The 19,179-nt window shown below is 46.1% G+C and overlaps 1 protein-coding gene across 4 annotated transcripts in view; it reads right to left on the bottom strand.

Moving 5' to 3' along the window:
- LOC144722944 (uncharacterized) overlaps nt 1-18,954 on the bottom strand; it is a 50,111-nt gene extending 31,157 nt beyond the window's left edge. For all 4 annotated transcript variants that reach the window (XM_078601374.1, XM_078601375.1, XM_078601376.1 and 1 more), the window contains exons 1-6: nt 18,804-18,954; nt 13,755-13,929; nt 12,327-12,466; nt 4,916-5,086; nt 3,004-3,174; nt 1,091-1,261 (exon numbers count right to left, since the gene is read on the bottom strand). In XM_078601374.1, coding sequence (XP_078457500.1) covers nt 1,091-1,261; nt 3,004-3,174; nt 4,916-5,086; nt 12,327-12,466; nt 13,755-13,929; nt 18,804-18,915 — 940 coding nt within the window. In that variant the 5' untranslated portion in view covers nt 18,916-18,954. The remainder of the gene's footprint in view (nt 1-1,090; nt 1,262-3,003; nt 3,175-4,915; nt 5,087-12,326; nt 12,467-13,754; nt 13,930-18,803) is intronic.
- Between the last annotated feature and the right edge of the window lie 225 nt (nt 18,955-19,179).

The raw sequence follows: 19,179 nt of genomic DNA, 5'->3' as shown, positions 1-19,179 counted from the left end.
GAGGCGAGAGATAGAGGGGAGAGACGGCCTAATGAGGGCCACCTGAGGGCACGTAAGGAGGAGGGGAATATAAGGGGAACATGTGAAGCAATGGAGAGAGTTGTTTGGAGATGAAGAACTGAAGAGAATTCAAGACAAGTCTGGCAACTCGCCCTCCACACCTCGTCCTCCCCAGCGGTGTTGGCTGATCCCCCGCTGGGGGCACGGGCGAGGTTGGAGGTGCGGGTGTAGACAGGCTAGCAGAGGAGAGGCTAGCGGACTTATTAGTCTGTTTGTGATAGGCTAGCGGGGTGAGAAGCTAGCGGAGTATACAGAGAGAGAGTCTGTGACAGGTTGGGAAAGTGGGAAGTAACAGGCTAGCGGAGCAAGAGAGAGTAAGCTCGAGATAGCAGGCTAGCGGAGGAAGAGAGGAAGAGTTCGCGACAGGAGTACGTGGTGTTGAACGTGAGGAGCATCCGTGTGGGATGCTGCGAATGAAGTGACATAGGAGAAACATATGAATTTGTCCGCGTGAATAAACACGACGCTACAAATGTATTGCAGCCAAATACTCTAAACGTATGTTGATTATAAATGTGGAGGGAAAAACTGGAGGACCTGCATACAAATTCCAGCGATTAAGGGGAGAACATGCAAACTCCAAATGTGCAGGCGTCAGGGTCAGGATAAGACCCACCCCACGACCTCCTGCGTATCAGGAGACATACTTAACATCTCACCACCGTGGTGCTCCCAGTGTGCTAGAGCGATGGGCATGAGGACTAAAGGCTAAAGGAGGTTAACTAGGTGGAGCAGCAATGTATATTTTGGAGGGGACTGCAGAGTATCGTGACGTTACACAGGCATAGTTTCAGTGGCAGCCATAGTTAACCCATTGCTCCATAAAGCCCTCCTCAAGCCACCACATCTCTTGCAATCCCAAACTGTAAAAATCCACATAGCACCTGCACACGAGCTGGTTCCATCGCTCCGTCTTATCAGTGGACATCCTGTCGGATGCGTCACACTTCTAGGCTGCCACTCTGTCATTATCCTTGACGGTCGGCAGTCTTCCCTTCTAAGTGACATACCCTGCCCAATATCCACTTACTGGGCTGCAGAGATGGTGTGCTGGCCTCCGGCTTTGCTGTTGCCATGCTGTCGGTGCGCCAGTCTGCAGACGTGCGTGGTGGGGAGGTAGGTAATCTTCTCGTCTGTGCTGTTGTCGCTGTCGTAATGGTGAGCGTTTTGCTGTCTTTTTCGGAGGAATTCTTTATCTTGTCTGCAATGCACATGAACGTAATTTTGAAACAATTACTGCTATGTCTATTTTACTCCTTCTGCTACCAGTTGAAGTGTCGCACGTTGCTGAGTTTGAAACACCAAGTGGAGGAGAACAATCGAGGAGCATTGGATTTAACAATGGTATATTGCTTTGATCCCTTGAATCAAAATAATAATGATAATAGCATCGCCTTATATTTATCCATAAAATCCTCACTGAGCCTCAAGACTCTTTTTTTAAGGGAGTTCAGTAATTACTTGCTGGGCCAAAACAATTATTGAGGGTCATAATTGAGGTTTGAGTAAGATTGTGTTCATAACACGCGGCCCATTTATGACTATTAAACTATGAAACATTTATTTTTTACCAGGTAAGGCCCACTGAGCTATATAGCTCTTTTTCAGAAGCGACACAGCCACAAATGATAACTCAATGAAATTGATTATCACTTGGAAATGTGTAGTGGCGTAATGCGTACAGGGTTTGGAAACAGCTGTTGCATTCATGTACGGGGTCGCAAACAGTGAGGTCAGGACGAGCAGGTGCGAGCATGTGGCATGGGAGACAGCAGACGGAGAGACGCCAGCAATTAGGGAAAGAGGCAGTGATTGGCTGGCTGCAAAGGCAAACGCAGGGTAGGCGCCATGGAGGCGAGAGATAGAGGGGAGAGACGGCCTAATGAGGGCCACCTGAGGGCACTTAATGAGGAGAGGGATATAAGGGGAACGTGTGAAGCAATGGAGAAAGTTGGTTGGAGATGAAGAAGTGAAGAGAATTCAAGACAAGTCCGGGACCTTGCGCTCCACACCTCGTCCTCCCCAGCGGTGTTGGCTGATCCCGCGCTGGGGGCATGGGGGGGGTTGGAGGTGCTGGAGTAGACAGGCTAGCAGAGGAGAGGCGAGCGGAATATTTTGTCTGAGTGTGATAGGCTAGCGGGGTGAGACGTTAGCAGATTATACAGAGACAGAGAGTCCATAACCGGCTCGGAGTGCGGGGAGTAACAAGCTCGCGGAGCATGAGAGAGTAAGCTCGAGATAGCAGGCTAGCGGAGGAAGAGAGGAAGAGTTCGCGACAGGAGTACGTGGTGTTGAACGTGAGGAGCATCCGTGTGGGATGCTGCGAATGAAGTGACATAGGAGAAACATATGAATTTGTCCGCGTGAATAAACACGACGCTACAAATGTATTGCAGCCAAATACTCTAAACGTATGTTGATTATAAATGTGGAGGGAAAAACTGGAGGACCTGCATACAAATTCCAGCGATTAAGGGGAGAACATGCAAACTCCAAATGTGCAGGCGTCAGGGTCGGGATAAGACCCACCCCACAACCTTCTGTGTACGAGGCGACGTTCTTAACATCTCACCATTGCGGTACTCCCAGTGTGCTAGAGCGATGGGAATGAGGACTAAAGGCTAAAGGAGGTTAACTAGGTGGAGCAGCAATGTATATTTTGGAGGGGACTGTAGAGTATCGTGACGTTACACAGGCATAGTTTCAGTGGCAGCCATAGTTAACCCATTGCTCCATAAAGCCCTCCTCAAGCCACCACATCTCTTGCAATCCCAAACTGTAAAAATCCACATAGCACCTGCACACGAGCTGGTTCCATCGCTCCGTCTTATCAGTGGACATCCTGTCGGATGCGTCACACTTCTAGGCTGCCACTCTGTCATTATCCTTGACGGTCGGCAGTCTTCCCTTCTAAGTGACATACCCTGCCCAATATCCACTTACTGGGCTGCAGAGATGGTGTGCTGGCCTCCGGCTTTGCTGTTGCCATGCTGTCGGTGCGCCAGTCTGCAGACGTGCGTGGTGGGGAGGTAGGTAATCTTCTCGTCTGTGCTGTTGTCGCTGTCGTAATGGTGAGCGTTTTGCTGTCTTTTTCGGAGGAATTCTTTATCTTGTCTGCAATGCACATGAACGTAATTTTGAAACAATTACTGCTATGTCTATTTTACTCCTTCTGCTACCAGTTGAAGTGTCGCACGTTGCTGAGTTTGAAACACCAAGTGGAGGAGAACAATCGAGGAGCATTGGATTTAACAATGGTATATTGCTTTGATCCCTTGAATCAAAATAATAATGATAATAGCATCGCCTTATATTTATCCATAAAATCCTCACTGAGCCTCAAGACTCTTTTTTTAAGGGAGTTCAGTAATTACTTGCTGGGCCAAAACAATTATTGAGGGTCATAATTGAGGTTTGAGTAAGATTGTGTTCATAACACGCGGCCCATTTATGACTATTAAACTATGAAACATTTATTTTTTACCAGGTAAGGCCCACTGAGCTATATAGCTCTTTTTCAGAAGCGACACAGCCACAAATGATAACTCAATGAAATTGATTATCACTTGGAAATGTGTAGTGGCGTAATGCGTACAGGGTTTGGAAACAGCTGTTGCATTCATGTACGGGGTCGCAAACAGTGAGGTCAGGACGAGCAGGTGCGAGCATGTGGCATGGGAGACAGCAGACGGAGAGACGCCAGCAATTAGGGAAAGAGGCAGTGATTGGCTGGCTGCAAAGGCAAACGCAGGGTAGGCGCCATGGAGGCGAGAGATAGAGGGGAGAGACGGCCTAATGAGGGCCACCTGAGGGCACTTAATGAGGAGAGGGATATAAGGGGAACGTGTGAAGCAATGGAGAGAGTTGGTTGGAGATGAAGAAGTGAAGAGAATTCAAGACAAGTCCGGGACCTTGCGCTCCACACCTCGTCCTCCCCAGCGGTGTTGGCTGATCCCGCGCTGGGGGCATGGGGGGGGTTGGAGGTGCTGGAGTAGACAGGCTAGCAGAGGAGAGGCGAGCGGAATATTTTGTCTGAGTGTGATAGGCTAGCGGGGTGAGACGTTAGCAGATTATACAGAGACAGAGAGTCCATAACCGGCTCGGAGTGCGGGGAGTAACAAGCTCGCGGAGCATGAGAGAGTAAGCTCGAAGTAGCAGGCTAGCGGAGGAAGAGAGGAAGAGTTCGCGACAGGAGTACGTGGTGTTGAACGTGAGGAGCATCCGTGTGGGATGCTGCGAATAAAGTGACATAGGAGAAAAAGATCAAGTTTCCGCGTGAATAAACACGACACTACAAATGTAATGCAGCCAAATACTCTCAACGTATGTTGATTATAAATGTGGAGGGAAAAACTGGAGGACACGTATACAAATTCACGCGATTAAGGGGAGAACATGCAAACTCCAAATGTGCAGGCGTCAGGGTCGGGATAAGACCCACCCCACAACCTTCTGTGTACGAGGCGACGTTCTTAACATCTCACCATTGCGGTACTCCCAATGTGCTAGAGCGATGGGAATGAGGACTGAAGGCTGAAGGAGGTGAACTAGGTGGAGCAGCAATGTATATTTTGGAGGGGAGTGCAGAGTATCATGACGTTCCACATGCATAGTTTCAGCAGCAGCCATAGTTAACCCACTGCTGGATAAAGCCCTCCCAAATCCACCACATCTCTTGCAATCCGGCACTGGAATAATCCACATAGCACCTGCACACGAGCTGGTTCCATCGCTGTGTCTTATCAATGGACGTCCTGTCGGACGCATCACACTCCTAGGCTGCCACTCCATCATTATCCTTGATGGTCGGCAGTCTTCCCTTCTAAGTGACATTATCTGCCCAATACCCACTTACTGGGCTGCAGAGATGGTGTGCTGGCCTCCGGCTTTGCTGTTGCCGTGCTGTCGGTGCGCTGGTCTGCAAACGTGCGTGGTGGGGAGGTAGGTGATCTTCTCGTCGTTGCTGTTGTCGTCGTCGTAATGGTGAGCTTTTTACTGTCTTTTACGCAGGAATATTTTCTCGTTTCTGCAATGCACATGAACGTAATTTTTAACAATTGCTGCTCCTTCTATTTTACTCTTTCCGCTCCCAGTTGAAGTGTCGCACATTGGTGTGTTTTAAACACCAAGTGGAGGAGAACAATCGAGGAGAATTGGATTTTAACAATGGTGCATTGATTGGTTCCCTTGAATCAAAATAATAATAGCATTGCCTTATATTTATCCATAAAATACTCACTGTGTCTCAAGACTCTTTTTTTTAAGAGAGTTCTGTAATTGCTTGCATTCCAAAACAATTATTGAGGGTCATAATTGATGTTTGAGTAAGATTGTGTTCATAACACGCAGCCAATTTATGACGATTTAAATATGAAACTTTTATTATTTTATTTTTAACTAGGTAAGGCCCACTGAGCTGTATAGCTCTTTTGCAGAAGCGACCCGGCCAATAATGATCACTCAATGAAATGGCTTATCACTTGGAAATGTATCGCAGCCAAATACTCCAAACGCACGTTAATTCTAAATGTGGAGGGGAAAACAAATCACATTGAGAAAAATCCATGCAATCACTGGGAGAACATAAAATTCCAAATATACAGGTGTCAGGGTCGGGATCGAACCCACGACCTCCTGTATATCAGGCGATGTAGTTGACATCTCAGCAGGACCACGGTATGTTTTAGAGCAATCTCACAACATGGAGAAGGGTTTCATGACACACATTTTACTCGCGCGATGTGACCCGAACATTAATTTAAATCACTTTAGACCCGAAAGCATCTGTGTTAACTTTACGATTCATGGCGGTTTGGCACTTGGGAAGGAAACAGAGTACCCAAAGAAAACCCTACACGACTGAGTTGGGTGCCAGTCAGCACTGCGGTCTGATGCCCCCTCCCAGCCCCACGCCTACAACACCTGGCAGGCCTCGGTGGTCATCTATCCCAGTGCCAACGAGGCACAAGCCTGCGTAGCCTTTGAGATCCGACGAACTCAGGAGCACATCTTCTTGGTTCTTTCGGTAAAGTCACGTAGAAGGGAAGTAATAAAATAATAAAAATAAAACATAATAAAACAATTCTCACGACGTTTCGGCCACAACGCAAGCAGCCGTCCTCAGGCGAAGAATGAGACATTATCAAGCTAGGAGCTTATATAGGTGTAGCGAGGAGGAGCGCCTTAACAAAAGAATGTGCATATGAAGAGGCGCGGCATCTCTTCAGAAAGGTGAGAGACTCGATTAGCTGAGCCTTCTTATCCCGGAGCTTGTTGAAGGATCTCAAAGTTACGTGGAAACCCTCCCCGTAGAGGCGGTTAAATTTCGATTTAAAGCTTTCGTGACTGCAGGGATTCATCTTCTTGATTCTTTCGGTAAAGTCACGTAGAAGGGAAGTAATAAAATAATAAAAATAAAACATAATAAAACAATTCTCACGACGTTTCGGCCACAACGCAAGCAGCCGTCCTCAGGCGAAGAATGATACATTATCAAGCTAGGAGCTTATATAGGTGTAGCGAGGAGGAGCGCCTTAACAAAAGAATGTGCATATGAAGAGGCGCGGCATCTCTTCAGAGATGCCGCGCCTCTTCATATGCAGGAGCACACTTCGGGTAGTTTGGTTGTGCGGTTAAATTGGAAGGGAAGGCTGTTGAAACCACATGCGGGGCCAACTCCAGCAATCACCAATCCAGGGTGGATTAAGCAATTCAATAAATGCCACTCTATGTGAAGACAAACTTGGGTCTCCATATTCTTGGGTCTTTTGGTAAAGTCACGTAGATAGGTTCAAAGAAAATAAAAATTAAATGACAAAAAAAACTACGACGTTTCGATTGCAACACAAGCAATCGTCATCAGGAGAAAAAAAATAGTAGGAAAGCTGCCAAGGCAGGATGTTTTAAAGGTTAGTTTTAAAGCTTTAAGTCAAGATTTAAACTTGGGTCTCTTATGCCACCGCTTATGGTCCACCGGTGGAGAACAGCACCACTTGCTTAATCACGGAGACACTGACGTGTATTATACGTGTGTCTATTGTTGAGCCAAATCCATCAGTCCAGGTTGTAAATGTCTTGCCTCATGGCAGATGTGGAGCGTACGTTCACAGGAAGTTCCTGTTTTTTTATGCAAATTTTGGTCACGTAACCAGGAAGTCACGATGTTAGATTTTCAGTGAACCACGCGGGCATCGGCCATCTTACTCATAATTCAAGATGGCGGCACGCATCGCATCTCAGTGAGACCACAGCCGCACTTGTCCATAGTGGGAGCTTAAGGAGCATTGTCTGTAAGTTTGTTTATATTCCTATGATATTGGCAATGCTGTTGTAATGTTGGAATGACCATTATACTGGTAGGAACGAAGTGGACCAGCCACCAATAGATTATTTCGTCCGTCCGTCCGACCGTCCGTCCGTGTAGCAACATCGCCCCCTACTGCAAACACTTGGCATGACCCTACAAAACCTTTAGACTCAGTGACGCTTTCCTGGCTAAACAAGTGTAACATTCCCTTATAATTCCCTCAGATAGCTTTTAATTAAAACATTTAAATTAATGAGGCTTTCCTGGCTAAACACGTGTAACATTCCCTTGTAATTCCCTGAGATAGCTTTTAATTAAAACTTTGAAATTAAAAAATAATATCGTCCGTCCGTCCGTCCGATGTCCGATTACGTGTAGCAACATCGCTCCCTACTGAAAACACTTGCCATGACCCTACAAAAACCTTTAGACTCAGTGAGGCTTTCCTGGCTAAACAAGTGTAACATTCCCTTATAATTCCCTGAGATAGCTTTTAATTAAAACTTTTAAATTAAAATTTAACTCACAGCGCCCTAAAGCCTACAGCTAGGCCTAAAGCCTCGAACTACGCCTAGCACTCTCCCTTTGTATCGTACCCCCGCGTGTGTGCAAGGGAGTTAATGTTTAACAATGTTACATTCCCTGATGCTTTTAAATAGAAACATTTAAATTTAAAGCTTTTACTTAAATTATAAAAACATTTAATTTTAAAATTAACTCATGGCGGCCTAAAGCCTACAGCTAGGCCTAAAGCCTAGAACTAGGCCTCAACCTCTCCCTTCGTATCGTACCCCCGCGTGTGTGAAAGGGAGTTAATGTTTTACAATGTTACATTCCCTGATGTTTTTAAATAGAAACATTTACATTTAAAGCTTTTACATAAATAATTAAAACATTTAAATTACAAATTAACTCACAGCGGCCTAGCGCCTACAGCTAGGGCTAAGGCCTAAAACTAGGCCTCACTCTCCCTTGGTATCGTCCGATTCGGTGTAGCAACATCGCCCCCTACTGCAAACACTTGGCAGGACCCTACAAAAACCTTTAGACTCAGTGGGGCTTTCCTGGCTAAACAAGTGTAATAATCATTATGTTTATATTCTTTGGTTATTCATTCCTACCAGCCCACCCCGCAGGGTCCTGTTAGTGATGTAAATGCCTTTATGGTGCCGTTAAGTTGTTGTAGTAAATACGAGGCCTAGTTAGTAACGAAGCCTGCAACTTTCCTTATTGTGGATGTTACTTGTGATTTAGTAGGTCGAGTCAGACTTGTGCCCAGGTGGCTATGTTGCGATCCTGATAGAAAAGATGACGAAGTATCTCATCCACAGTTTAGTGTTATGTGTAATGCTGTACTTTTGGGGTGCAGTGGGATGAATACACGATGTGCCTGTATGCAATGCACCAGCTTGTGCTTTTGTCTAGTTGTTCAGTGGTAATGTAGGGGCCTGGTCCGTCCAGGATCTATTGTTATCTAAGACAATGGTGTTTCCGGATTATAACAGATGCTGTATCTGTGTTTTCTCACCAGTTTTACCTTGTTACAATCAATAAATGACGATTGGAGTTGGACGTTCATCCTGGCTCCGAGGGTTTATTGAACGCAAGGTTATCTACTCGACTAGCGGTGCAACGCAGCACACAGCGAGGCTGAGATAGTAAATATTTTCTGATTTGGTACCTGGATTCATTCGGGTTTTGGAAATGCAGGACCTCAGCCGAGCTCACTCATTGCTCTGACATGTTCGTTATTGACCCTTCTAGCCAACCAGGGTGACAGGGGTTTTATTTATTTATCCGATTTCCTCTCGACTTAAATTTTTTGCTTGGATCAACAAAACGGGAAAGCTCTATCTCATTATGCGGCACAACTGTGTACTGCTGGGGTCATGGGTCCTTTCCCAGCGCAAATCAATCTTGTCAGTGGACAAAATAATTTCACCTTGACACAGCCACGTCTCACAGCAGAGACAATGAAGGCACCCTTGCCACAAGATAAACATCTGAGGTGAGGTCAACTCAATCTTATTATACCACCGCCGAATCAACAATAGGACTATTGTCGCCATCATCACCGTTCTGTTTTGGTATGGTGGAGACGCAAACAACCGCTGGGTTGATATCGCGATTCTTAACCTCAAAATGCACACAATCAAATGAATTGTGTAAGAAGCGATGTTTTCCTTTATGTATGTATTATGTAATGAGTTCACATCAGCCTAGCAGCCAATAGAGGTGCTACTAATCCACATCAGTGTTAATTCATCGATTGTTGACTCGCTCCATTCCCCAATGCCGTCGTAAACCGTTAAGCATTTGCAAGATGAATGCGACCTGTTTGGTCTGCACCGCTCGGTTCAGTAAATTCAGCGGCAGTTATTGCGTTAAGTTATACTGATGTCTGCCATGGGAATGTGGAGTTTCCATCTGAGCAACCAAAAAAGCAATGAACAAGATGCGATACATTTGAAGTGTTCTCCTCTCGTATGGGAGGTTTTCTCTGAGAACACCGGCTTCCTCTCCTGTTACAAACACGAACAGCAGTCATCCAAAACCTGACCCTCCTCCAAATCAATTCCTAAGACTCGGTGAGGTTTCTCCTGGGTGAACTTATTTAAAAAAGGAAAGGACTACTTTAAATGACAAAAATACAACGTAAATCTGCTCAAGTGAAACACTATATTGAGATACCAGAGCATATGCAGCATGCAAAGCGCTAGCCACAAATGAACCACGACACTTTTGCTGATCCCGTCAACGAACATAAACCATCACGCAAACTACGGTCATCCTCGCAGCAGCTCTTAGCCATCTAACAAAGACGGCCACTGCATTGCACACTTTCAGATGTGCTTCTGCGGCTATTTGGAACGCTTTTACTTCTGATATCAGGAAGCCACTGGAGCAATGCACTCTGAAATCTAGATTGAAAAGTAATTTCTTTAGAACTGCTTTTTGTGTTTCATGAAGTGTCCTTCCTCCGCACCTCTGATTAACACGGTTGGCTATGTACGGTGTGAAATAATTTCAATATATATACATAAACATGCAGCGTCATTGTTTAAAACTGCACGGAACCCGCATTCTCGTGTTAAGCGCGGTTATTGTTGTTTGGGTTAATCGTCCTCCTTGCCTCCTGAAACCCTGCTGCTGCCAACTGTGATATTTCTCACAAGTGGTCGTCCTTTGTAACCCGAGGCATCGCGTGACTCGGTTTCGATGCGCTATCGGACAAAACGCCACGCATCCTGGGACGGCGTCTTGTTTTTTTGCATCGTTATCATTCCTCTACGGAACTTCCCCTGACTGATTTGCCACGGGTTGTCATTTACACTGCATAAGCCGTGCACAGACATTATCGGGGAGGGGGAAACTGATGTCTTTGAGGACTGCACTGTTGACGAAATTGCAGCCAAAGGAGGTAACATGCCTGAGAGGAAGACCCACTTGGAGATGGAACGATGGGATTTGCTCGTGTGCAGGGGCAAGATGTATCATAGCAACATGGGACCATGATGGGACGGCGACGATACTGGGGCCTTCATATAGCAGTTAATAGAACATGGATGATGGTGGTGAAGATGATGATACCTAATGTTCCTCCATGAGAAAACCATGCCTTAATGCATGGCACGTTACCCATAACACAGATCTCAATTTGAAAAACAAATTCTGATTCTGACGGGAGTTAAAAAGATCAAAGTGAAGATGTAACACCACCTAAGATAACTGATGCAATGTGACTTAAACTATTTTTTTAAAAACTAGAACTGTTTGTTTTGTATTTTACCCGCTATACAGCTCTTTATCAGAAGCGACCTGGCCACAAATGATTGCTCAACGAGGTGACTTGTGGAAAGTTATAGCAGCCAAGACTCAAGGTAGACAGTATGAGGTCATCGCAGCCAGTTCCACCGATGCTTTCTTCTGCCAAATGTTACAACGTTGTTGCACAATTGACACCCACCTTCCAACGTATCCGTTCACAATCTCCCACTCTTCTGGCTTCAATGCTTCCCTTTGGTCACTGGCATCTGGGTGCCACTTCAGGCCCCTTGGTGCTGTTTCAGTAACCTGACCTCAATTCTGCACAGGTGCCCCATCTATCACAACATCCTTTACCCAATTATGTCTAGAGTGCTCTCTCTTGGCCACAATCTGTTCCGAACGCCCACGTTGCTCATCCTATCCTGCCAAACTATGGAACAGCTTCACCTCACTGGGGCTCATCAGTACAGTCAGGCATGTTGAACTAAATGCTGCTGGTTGCCATAAAAGATATATATTATTTGTATGTGGAGATACAGAATGTATGGTGATTATATGACATTGCAGAACATTGAAATTGTATATGCTAATTGGCGGGACAAGAGCTACGCTTGCCTGCTGCACGTATTGGTTTCTATACTTCTGTTACCTTAAATCAACAGGGCAGGTTAACCTCTGTAGGCCCCACTCCTTCCTCGTTTGGACACGCCCCTTCCTCTTTAGACTCCGCCTCATCGGAGGTGCGGGTGTTAATAAAGAGGTGTGGAGTTAATTTACTTAATTTGGTTTGTTTTACCTCTGAGGCCTACACGTTATTGGTTTTATCGTCAATGCTTTCTATGGAGCATCGAATAGCATCATCTCGTGTTCACAATATGCCCAAGAGCTAAATGCCTTTGTCGAAGTTTGCTAGCCACGAGTGAGCTTCAGGAGAGAGTTCACGTAGTTGTGTTATTTCACTTCTATTTAAATAATGCAGATCTACAATGATTTACTAAATGGGTCTGAGAGGTTTATTGAAATGCCGACAGAAGTCGTTATATAACTTTCCGGAGACTGTTCTCTGATACCAAAGTGGTTTCCCGCTTACTTTGAGAGTTCCAAATGGAAATGTCTGGCATCTCATCAGGTGACACCGAGAGTGCATTACGTACATTTGTTGGTGATAAGAGGTAACTTAGGTGTGAATTACCATTTCGGTCAAAGCAGAAAGCATCATATTTTTTTCCAGATGTGAAGCCTGATTGTATCAATCCCAGAACATTGCGTCCGCATCTTCTATGCATCGTTACACGAGGCAGGTACACCTCCTTTTCCTTGACCCATCCATATCTGCAAACAGAGAAGTTGCACACGGTTTTAATGTTGTGTAAATGAGAACTGGTCTTGAATGTGACACTTTACTAAATGTTGTAGAATCTGCCAGTCATTATTCAGAGGGTAAACTAAACAATGAAGAGATACATCCATAAACTAACAACAGTCTGGAGGAATTCAGTTGCTCAGTTGCTGGCACAATGGCCCTATAATCATGAAGTGACAAGTTCAAATCCCAGTCAGGATCTCTTCAGTCGATTGTCATCATCGTCATCAACATCACCCACCTCCAAGGTGGGTGACATGGGTACCATGTGACAAGACTGCACCACGAGAACATAACAAATGAGAGAGTCATCACTTGAAGAGTCCCAGGGAATCTTCTTTCACCACGTGCCACGTAGCCAACTTGTTCCAGACTCTCACCACTCTTTGCGTAAAAAAGACTCGTTGTCCAGTGGACAAACTGGTTTCTGGCATAATAACATAGAATTGACATCAATGACCCAGTATCATTAACAGAGGTGATAATCGCACAACATTCATTTCATAGGTAAACATTCACCTCTATAATATTTCACACGTATGACACCTACATTAATACATCCATGGCTTTTCCAAGCCATCTCTGACCATCCATGTCATGATTCATAGCGATAATCAGACTGAGGTCAGGTTATCGGACACTTCTGAAATGCCTGTCAGGATACCATACACGATCTATAATCTGTAGTGCTCCTGTTTCAGCTTCTGATAACCTCCATTGTAGAGCTAGAGATGTACAGCTCGACTGGGAGACAGCGAGCAGTTAAACAAACCTCAGTAGACACAACACAGTATCAGCATCGGATGGCTTTAGAACAAGATTCTACTTTAATCTCATTCGCACCGTTTTGTCACAAATGCATTTTAACTTTAAAATAATAATTGTTTATTACACTGCTCGCTCTCTTTCAGTGGCGTTGTAAATCTTCCTTCCGATATATAAGGAAGCCACTGGAGCTTTTAACTTTTAAAATCGAGATTGAAAACTGTATTTATGACTGCTTTTGTGTTTTCTTGGTTGTCCTTCCCTGGGACCTCCAATTAGCAAGGTTGGCTACGTGCTGTGCGAAAAAAGTTAAACATACACACACAAACATAAATCTCTTGCTCCGCAGTGAAGGCTCTCAAAGCGTGACGTGGGAAAATGTTCGCATGACAAACTGTGTCCGATCAGCCCGACTGGCATTGCGGAAGTGTTTGACAGCTTGACCCCCTTCACCATGATTGGGGACCGCTTCGTGCGGACAGAGTGTCTCACCTGCACGCCTCAAAGTGTCCTTTTTTCATTGCGTTCACCAGCTGGTCCTTCGTGACCAGGGAAGCCTCCAGGCTGACACACGCAGCCTCTGCGTCCTCAAACGAAAACCAGTTCATCCCTGCCACCGCCTCCACGTGGAACACGCCGAACACCCGACACGGCGAGCTCTTGTACTCTGTTGGAGGAGGTGGGCATACACGTCATAGGGAACTTGGGGATTTTCAGGGTTATGGTCATGACTATGCCACACATCGTGATATGGTCTTTTTAAAATCATTGTCGAATGAAAGCCGACCCATGATGTGCCAGTCACAGGGTCGATCAGTGCAGTGCGCCATAGTGGTAAGATGTAAACTACCTCGCCTGGTATACAGAAGGTCGTGGGTTTGATCCTGACCCTGACGCTTGTATGTGTTGGAGCTTGTGTGTACAACTCTGGACGCATGTATTTATCTCCGGGTACTCCAGTTTTTCCCCTCCACGTTTATAAATATGCGTTTAGAGTCTTTGGCTGCTATACATTTCCAAGTGATAAGCCACTTCATTGGGTTATAATTGTTGATATCCAGGTCACTTCTCAAAAATATATATTTAGCTAATTGGGCCTTACCTGGTAAATTAAAACAAATTTGTTTTAGCAGGTTGGTGATGGGGGAGGGCTTTGGACCGGCTCAGACACCATTCACCGGAACTCAGGTTGTCAGGGTAATGGCGCAGTTTCGTGACTCATTGTGACGTCACTCCACCCCCAATAATGCATGATACACTATATATATATCTACTACATACCTTGTTACAATAGTGTAGTGACATATATTGAGTTACTACGGCGTTTAGCGTCAGCTACTGATACAAGAATGGAACTGTACGTGTTGGAACCTCTCTCTGGCACCAGAGTAGGTATGGCATGGAAGGGGGCCCTTGGGTGACTGTCAGAGAGAGGTCAGTTAAGGACGTGACAGTTTGGGTGAACCCAAAAGGGCACGTGACCAGGAAAGGGTAGCGAGGGGGGCCAAGAGGTGGCGAGAGGGACACGTGATGTATGGCCCAGAACCTTCTAATAGGATCCAGAAGGAGGCGTGGCCGAGAGCGGAGCCAGGCCACGCTCAGGGGCACAAAAGAGAGGTCCCGAGAGCTGATCGGGGCTGTCTTCTGGAATGTAACCCGCCGTGCTACGTCTATTCGGTCTTTGGTCGTCACGGTCGGCATTTGGGGTGAGGCAGTATGTTACTGCCGTGGCCCAGTTATGTAGTTATCCCGTTGGGGTCTAGTTACCCATGGTAGTTACCACCTATGTCGTTATCATGTACGTTTACGTCGTCACCCTGTTGGGGTGTTAGAATAAGCGTGTTGCCTCCAAAGTCAGGTGTGTGTCTCCGTGGAACCCACTACAATAATGTAATGAGCGACTTCCGGGACACGTCGTGAAGAGGGTACTCTTCTTTATTTCACGTACGGGCACAGCACAGGCCAAGGTTATCTTCTTCCTCTTCCAAGTACACACTTTAGATATTAACGTTAAACAGACTACACACACGGTTGATCACATGGCGGGTTCCACCTGTCCACTCCCAGCCTCGCCTCTGTCTGACGGCGTGCCGGTAAGGCCGGTGGAACTCTGCAGGAGATCCGCCACGTGGCCGAACGACAGAGAGAGATGATGGCGAGCAGCGACGCAGACTGGACCCAAGACTCCACACACCGACCCCGAGTCCTCCTCTACCTCCACTTATATTACCGCAGGTGCGGCTAGGCTCCGCCTCCGGCCACGCCCTTTCATGGAACCTTCTAGCCGGTTCCCAGAGTTTCCCGGCCAGCCCCGCCCTTTACCTTTGGCCCAGATACCTCTCCTTTTGGGATTGGATGATATTTGTAGTGGTGACTGTACCCGTGCTTCCCTTTTCCAACCAGTAAATGTCACTATGGTATTGTAATAAAGGACTCGATCCTGGGTCTGTCTCCGTTGTCCTTTATTCGGGTTCTTACACTCTTCCCACACGGCCCTCGCTCAGAGCTCTCCCCTTGGCAGCTCCGTAGCTGCTCTCGCTCCCGTAGCCTCCACACCTCTGCAGCTCCGCTGCAGACCCCCTGTGCAGTCCTCCGGCTGCCCTCACTGCAGCTCCATCGCTGCCCTCACTGCAGCTCCACCGCTGCCCGTCGTTCCTCCGTGCTTGGTCACCGCTGGCCGACGGTGCCAAGTCTTACCCTCCGTGTATGTGGCGATCTCGCCACTCCTCGACCTCCGCCCTGCGTGGCCTCACTCTAACTCTGTCTCCCACACTCTGCTGGCTGGCGCCGTCATGAGCCCCTCAGCCACCAGGCTGAGGCACGGCGACCACCCAACGTGGTCTCCACTCTTCACTCCCCCGACTGACCCAGATGTCTTCCTGTCTCCCCGCTATACCATCTCCCCCCACGTGACCCTGACTCCTCCCTCTCGGATCGTCACATCCGGCCCGCCCATTTACGCCCGCATTACAGTATTACAATAGTAATGAGATTCCCAGCATTGGGTCAGATATCTACACCTGTCAACCCCTTATCAGTGCCAACCTTATTACAGACAAATTCAGACCTTATTCGTCACCCTGTGGCCTTATACATCTCAACGTTCATCCTAAAAAGTTCCATCACAAGGGAGAAACACCAAAAATTTACAAAAATAAATGATGCCCGTATTGAAACGGCTGTACACCGTATGGACCTGAAAACTCAATTTCCCGGAAACAAGAATACGGGTAAACCATATGTATTGGCAGGTATGGATATCATTCATTGCTGATGTTAGCCGTGACCGGAATTAAAACGCAGGTCACCAGGTTCAAAGAACGGTTTTAGACCAGTGTACAATCAATGAGTGACTGACGTTTATGTGGGCACAGTTCATCAGGCAATATCTAGAAGGCTAAAAGGAACAAATGCTATTTCAACTAACTTAAAAAAATATATATTACCAAGAAAGGCCCTCTGAGCTACATAGCTCTTTTTTTAGAAGTGGCCTGGCCAACAATGATAGCTCAACGTAGTAGGCTTATCATCACGTGGAAACTCATAGGAGCCAAATACTCTCAACGCATGTTTCGAAATGTGAAGCGAAAAACCGGAGAACCCAGGGATAAATCGTGCAAACGACAAATTACAGGCTTTAGGGCTGGGATTGAATCCACGACCTCCTGTATACCCGGCGAGGTAGTTAACATTAGGAGACCCGATCTTTCCCTACACTTCCAGCGATTGTTCAGACACCGCCCCCAAGTATTGCAGAGTGAATATCTCTCGCATGAGCTTGAACAAATGATCAGATGTGGCCAGCTCATGTGGTCTTCCGTTGCCTCAAGCGGAGAAGTCTGAGAGCACTTGTAGATACATTCTCAGTCGGGTACCGTGGGAGCAGGCACAGCGCGGATTGAGTGTGTCGAGGAGGTGCCTCAAGGGTCATGAGAAATTGGGCAACTCCGTAGCACAAAGATTGGGTTTTTTGGCACGAGCCAAATGCGGTGGAAGTAAGAAGAGTGAACGGTTTTCTTCAAACAGTTGGAGCAATCGGAGGCCCTGTCAAGAGATGTTTTTTTGTTCTTCCCCATGTGCGTGTGTGCGGTAAGGGCCGTGAATAAAATACAAATTTAAACGGGAAAAAGTCACAACGTCGGAGTATTTCAAGCCCTTAAACGCAAGTTCACCAACGTGAGACTAATCCGTTTCATCCGAGGCGTGAGCCCGCGCAGTCCTTTGTGGTAATGGCACAGTCAAGCCTTGTGTCCTGTCAGCAAAGCGGGGGGCAGACTTCTAGAGGGGTTGGAATGTGCCGTATGGGATTCCCATCCGAGAGACGGAGCGATTCAATCAGCAACTCGTGCGCAGGCACGAGGGTGGGTTATTACATCGCAAGACCCTGAGAGGTGGTAACGGATTGGGGAGGACTTCATCCAGCAGTGAATTGATCATGGCTGGTGATGATGATGATGGTGACATAAAATACTATTACATCATGTCGACATACGTGACTGTATTCACTATAATTAATAGGATTATGCAACATTGTGACATTTACATATACAACAATACTTTAAGAAAAAATTACAATTAATGCAACGAAAGCCTTATTCGCTTGTATGTATGAATAGCCACTGTAGCAACAATGCACGACACTACATAACTTTTCTACACATTTTACGAAGACGTGCATTTCTAATCCGAACCCACATGCTAAATTCATTCATTCGCAACGCACACATTTTAGGTAAATTAAAATGCTTTAATTATCGCCGTGCTGTCATATAGCACATTTGTTGAGAATTGGTGCCAAATTTAAGCCACGAGATACTGTCGATTGAATAGAGGCACGGAGTGAGGGTGGAGGTTTAGAGAAACTTACGCCAATATTTTACCTGCAGTGGGATCGAACCGGCGATCTCTGCATTGTAAGTCCAGTGTGCTAACCATGACACCACAGTGGCTTTCTGTTGATCTCAACATCACACTTCACTGTGATGATGGAGACTGAAATATTTAAGTCTTCAGCATGAGGCAAACAGCGATCGACCTCTGTATGTCTCTCCCTGTGAGTCATAGACTCGACTTTATTCGAGCCAAATTACAGCTTTCAAGCCCTTCTCAAGCAGAATTAAGAATGTATATCAGTCAGCAATGGTCGTTTATATATGTTAGATATTACATGCAATTGTATTACATGTGGTATTATCCTTCCGTTATTAGGAAGATATTCTTCCTTCGAATATTAGGAAGCCACTGGAGCTATGCACTTATAAATCTAGATTGAAAACTCATTTCTTTACAACTGCTTTTAGTGTTTCGTTTTTTAGCCTTCTTCCCCACCTCCGATTAGCACGGTTGGCCACATACGTTGCGACAGAAGTTCAACACACATACGTATAAGCTATGTATATAGTGGAGTATGTAATATATCCAAATATATATACTCGAACATAAATAGTCACAAATACGCATTCAGGCACAGATCCGAAATTCATTTTTTGGCTAAACATTTTTGCACGTTATTCATTGCGACCAAAACGAGCGATGCCTTACTTGATCCCCCGTGTTGCGCGTGAACGCCGTGCGGACCGACCATCACCATGAGGAGGAGTACAAAGCTCAATCTACTGCAGAGTGTTTGAAAACCACACGGTCTTCTATCCATCGTGACCTTGGACTGCCGGTGCCTCCGTGCCTCTGTCTGTCACAGCCCTCGTTGTGCTTCTGACGCCCGTAGTCGGGATATTATGCGTCGCTACGACACAGGAAATGATTTATCATTGGCAGCCTGCACCAAAAAGTCAGCACTTTTAATGCCGTTATCATGCCTCTGCAGTGGCAAAATACAACTCGGGAACATTTTCATTTTTGTTCTCTGGTGCTTTTGCGGATTTGTGCCGAGAGTTGTTCGACATGATGTCCGACGTTT

The sequence above is a fragment of the Lampetra planeri genome, chromosome 16 (assembly GCF_965212315.1).
Source record: "Lampetra planeri chromosome 16, kcLamPlan1.2.h2, whole genome shotgun sequence".
NCBI classification, from domain to species: domain Eukaryota; kingdom Metazoa; phylum Chordata; class Hyperoartia; order Petromyzontiformes; family Petromyzontidae; genus Lampetra; species Lampetra planeri.
The sequence above is the reverse complement of the archived record's forward strand: the minus strand, read 5'-3'. Positions and strand labels throughout refer to the sequence as shown.